The sequence below is a fragment of the Perkinsus marinus genome (assembly GCF_000006405.1).
Source record: "Perkinsus marinus ATCC 50983 genomic scaffold scf_1104296965000, whole genome shotgun sequence".
NCBI lineage: Eukaryota > Perkinsozoa > Perkinsida > Perkinsidae > Perkinsus > Perkinsus marinus.
Genome location: NW_003204466.1, coordinates 6,222 through 8,099, shown reverse-complemented (window position 1 = coordinate 8,099; position 1,878 = coordinate 6,222). Strand labels below are relative to the sequence as shown.

Genomic DNA, 1,878 nt, shown 5'->3' with positions numbered 1-1,878 from the left:
CATTAGAGTTATGAGGATGAGAGTCCCATCACCATAAGTTTAATGGTGTTTCACGCTCATCGTTGTCGCCACTAGAGGTTCACAAGGCTGAGCCGGCCATAGGGAGGTAGAAGATTAGTACTACTAATTTAGTAGTACTAATTTAGTGCAGAATACAAACCTGCATCAGTAGTGAGATTACGATATACTCTTGATGAAGAATCTTCATCAAGAGTATATCGTAATCTCATTGAAGATACTTAGCAGCACTAGTGAGTCTTGCCATGGGATTGTTATAAAGATACACGAAACAGTGGAGACAGTGTAAGAAATGGTGTATCCAACGGAGCGGTGTTTATTATCATCATTATCATTTACACGCCGTCGGCCCAAGAATCGGTACGAGTACGCGTTTTCCGCTTGAGGGTGAGAGTGTACCGCATCCCACACAATTCAGCTTCGGCTAAGTTTGGCGAAATCTGAGTCTTTTCAACTCAGTCTCAACGACCATCACCGCCATTTGAGAGATATCGATCACGCGGGCGCGCGCTAATATGAAACCTTCTATTCCCAGATTGGTGTCAACGGTTATTTTTCATATGGCTTCGAATATCTTTCGTAAATTCCAAGAAGTCGTGAAAAACGGCACTCCACTTCAATACGTGGGTGGTGGTATCAATAGTAGCAGCAGTAGTAATTCTAATACGAGAAGAACTAGGACCGGTCAGCAAAGTGCCGAGAGTAGCCTTTCCTTTATTGGTAACTACCTTGCTGGGTGGAAGACTATCGAGGTGATGTCGTGTTGGAGGCTCCCTCAGCTGAGCTTAGGAGTTCATATACGAAGTCTGGTAGAAGTGTGCAGAGAATTTGCTAAAATTTTCCTCTCAGAATTTTTATATTGTCACCAACACACGTAGTTAACCATGTGCATATATTCCTACACTGATGAACTGATTTCCGAAATTCAAAAAATTTGAAATTTTCTGCACTGTGCATAGGAAACGAAATTTCCAATGTATTTACAATTACGAAAATTCAATTTTCAAAATTTCGAATTTCTCATGTACATTTCGACGCGAGTCATCCTAGTATATGTACATGTTTATTTGAGAGTCACCCGTTTTACGTGGAGTGGCGTAAAACATCGTGAAAAACGCGATATTCGCGGTGATATGCAGTAGTCGTGAAATAAGTTTCTCACTAGTGTGAAACTTCATTATATGCATAAATTCCAACCTGGCATATTTCACTGTAGATACTCCTGAACGGTTCATCTCGTCGGAATGCGACAGTTCTCATGGACCACGTTGAAAATCAGAGGAAAACCGTGGGCATGAACCCTCTGGGTTTGATACGCCTTCAGAGCTGGGATGATTTCTTTGGTAGTACTTTACTGTCCTTTATATGTAATGAAGTTGCACCCTAGTGATATGAAAAACACTAGTGAAAAACATATGACCGCGAATATCGCGTTTTTCACGAAGTATCACGCCGCTTCACGTAAAACAGATTGTGAAACTCCAATATAGTATTCAATATAGATTGCTATTGTACGGAGTTGAAATCTCACGAATGGCGTTTTGATAACTCAGTCTCCGCTCGTCACGATGGTTCGACTCGAAATTAACACGTGTTGAAAGTCCACGTTTAAAATGAGGTTTCGGCCAGTTGTATTTGATGTTGGAATATATGTTCGCTTTTCTCACTTATTATAGGAGTTTATATATGAAGTAGGAAAGGGCAAGTACAGAAACCAATAAGAATTTCCCGAAATTTCCTCAAAAATTTCATATCGTCGGTAGTTGTTCATATGCATATTTTCCCACACTGGTTGTATTGGTGATGGATTCGTTGGACTTTCAAAACCCGTTTTACGTGAAGTGGCGTAAAACTTGGTGA

The 1,878-nt window shown here is 40.6% G+C and overlaps 1 protein-coding gene across 1 annotated transcript in view; it reads left to right on the top strand.

Moving 5' to 3' along the window:
• Window positions 1–578: 578 nt before the first annotated feature.
• The window catches only part of Pmar_PMAR021896 (hypothetical protein), a gene marked incomplete at both ends in the record, with an annotated part of 2,747 nt that continues 1,447 nt past the window's right edge, over window positions 579–1,878 (top strand). The window contains 2 exons of the mRNA XM_002769674.1: window positions 579–770; window positions 1,235–1,361. Of these exons, the coding sequence (XP_002769720.1) occupies window positions 579–770; window positions 1,235–1,361 (319 nt within the window). The remainder of the gene's footprint in view (window positions 771–1,234; window positions 1,362–1,878) is intronic.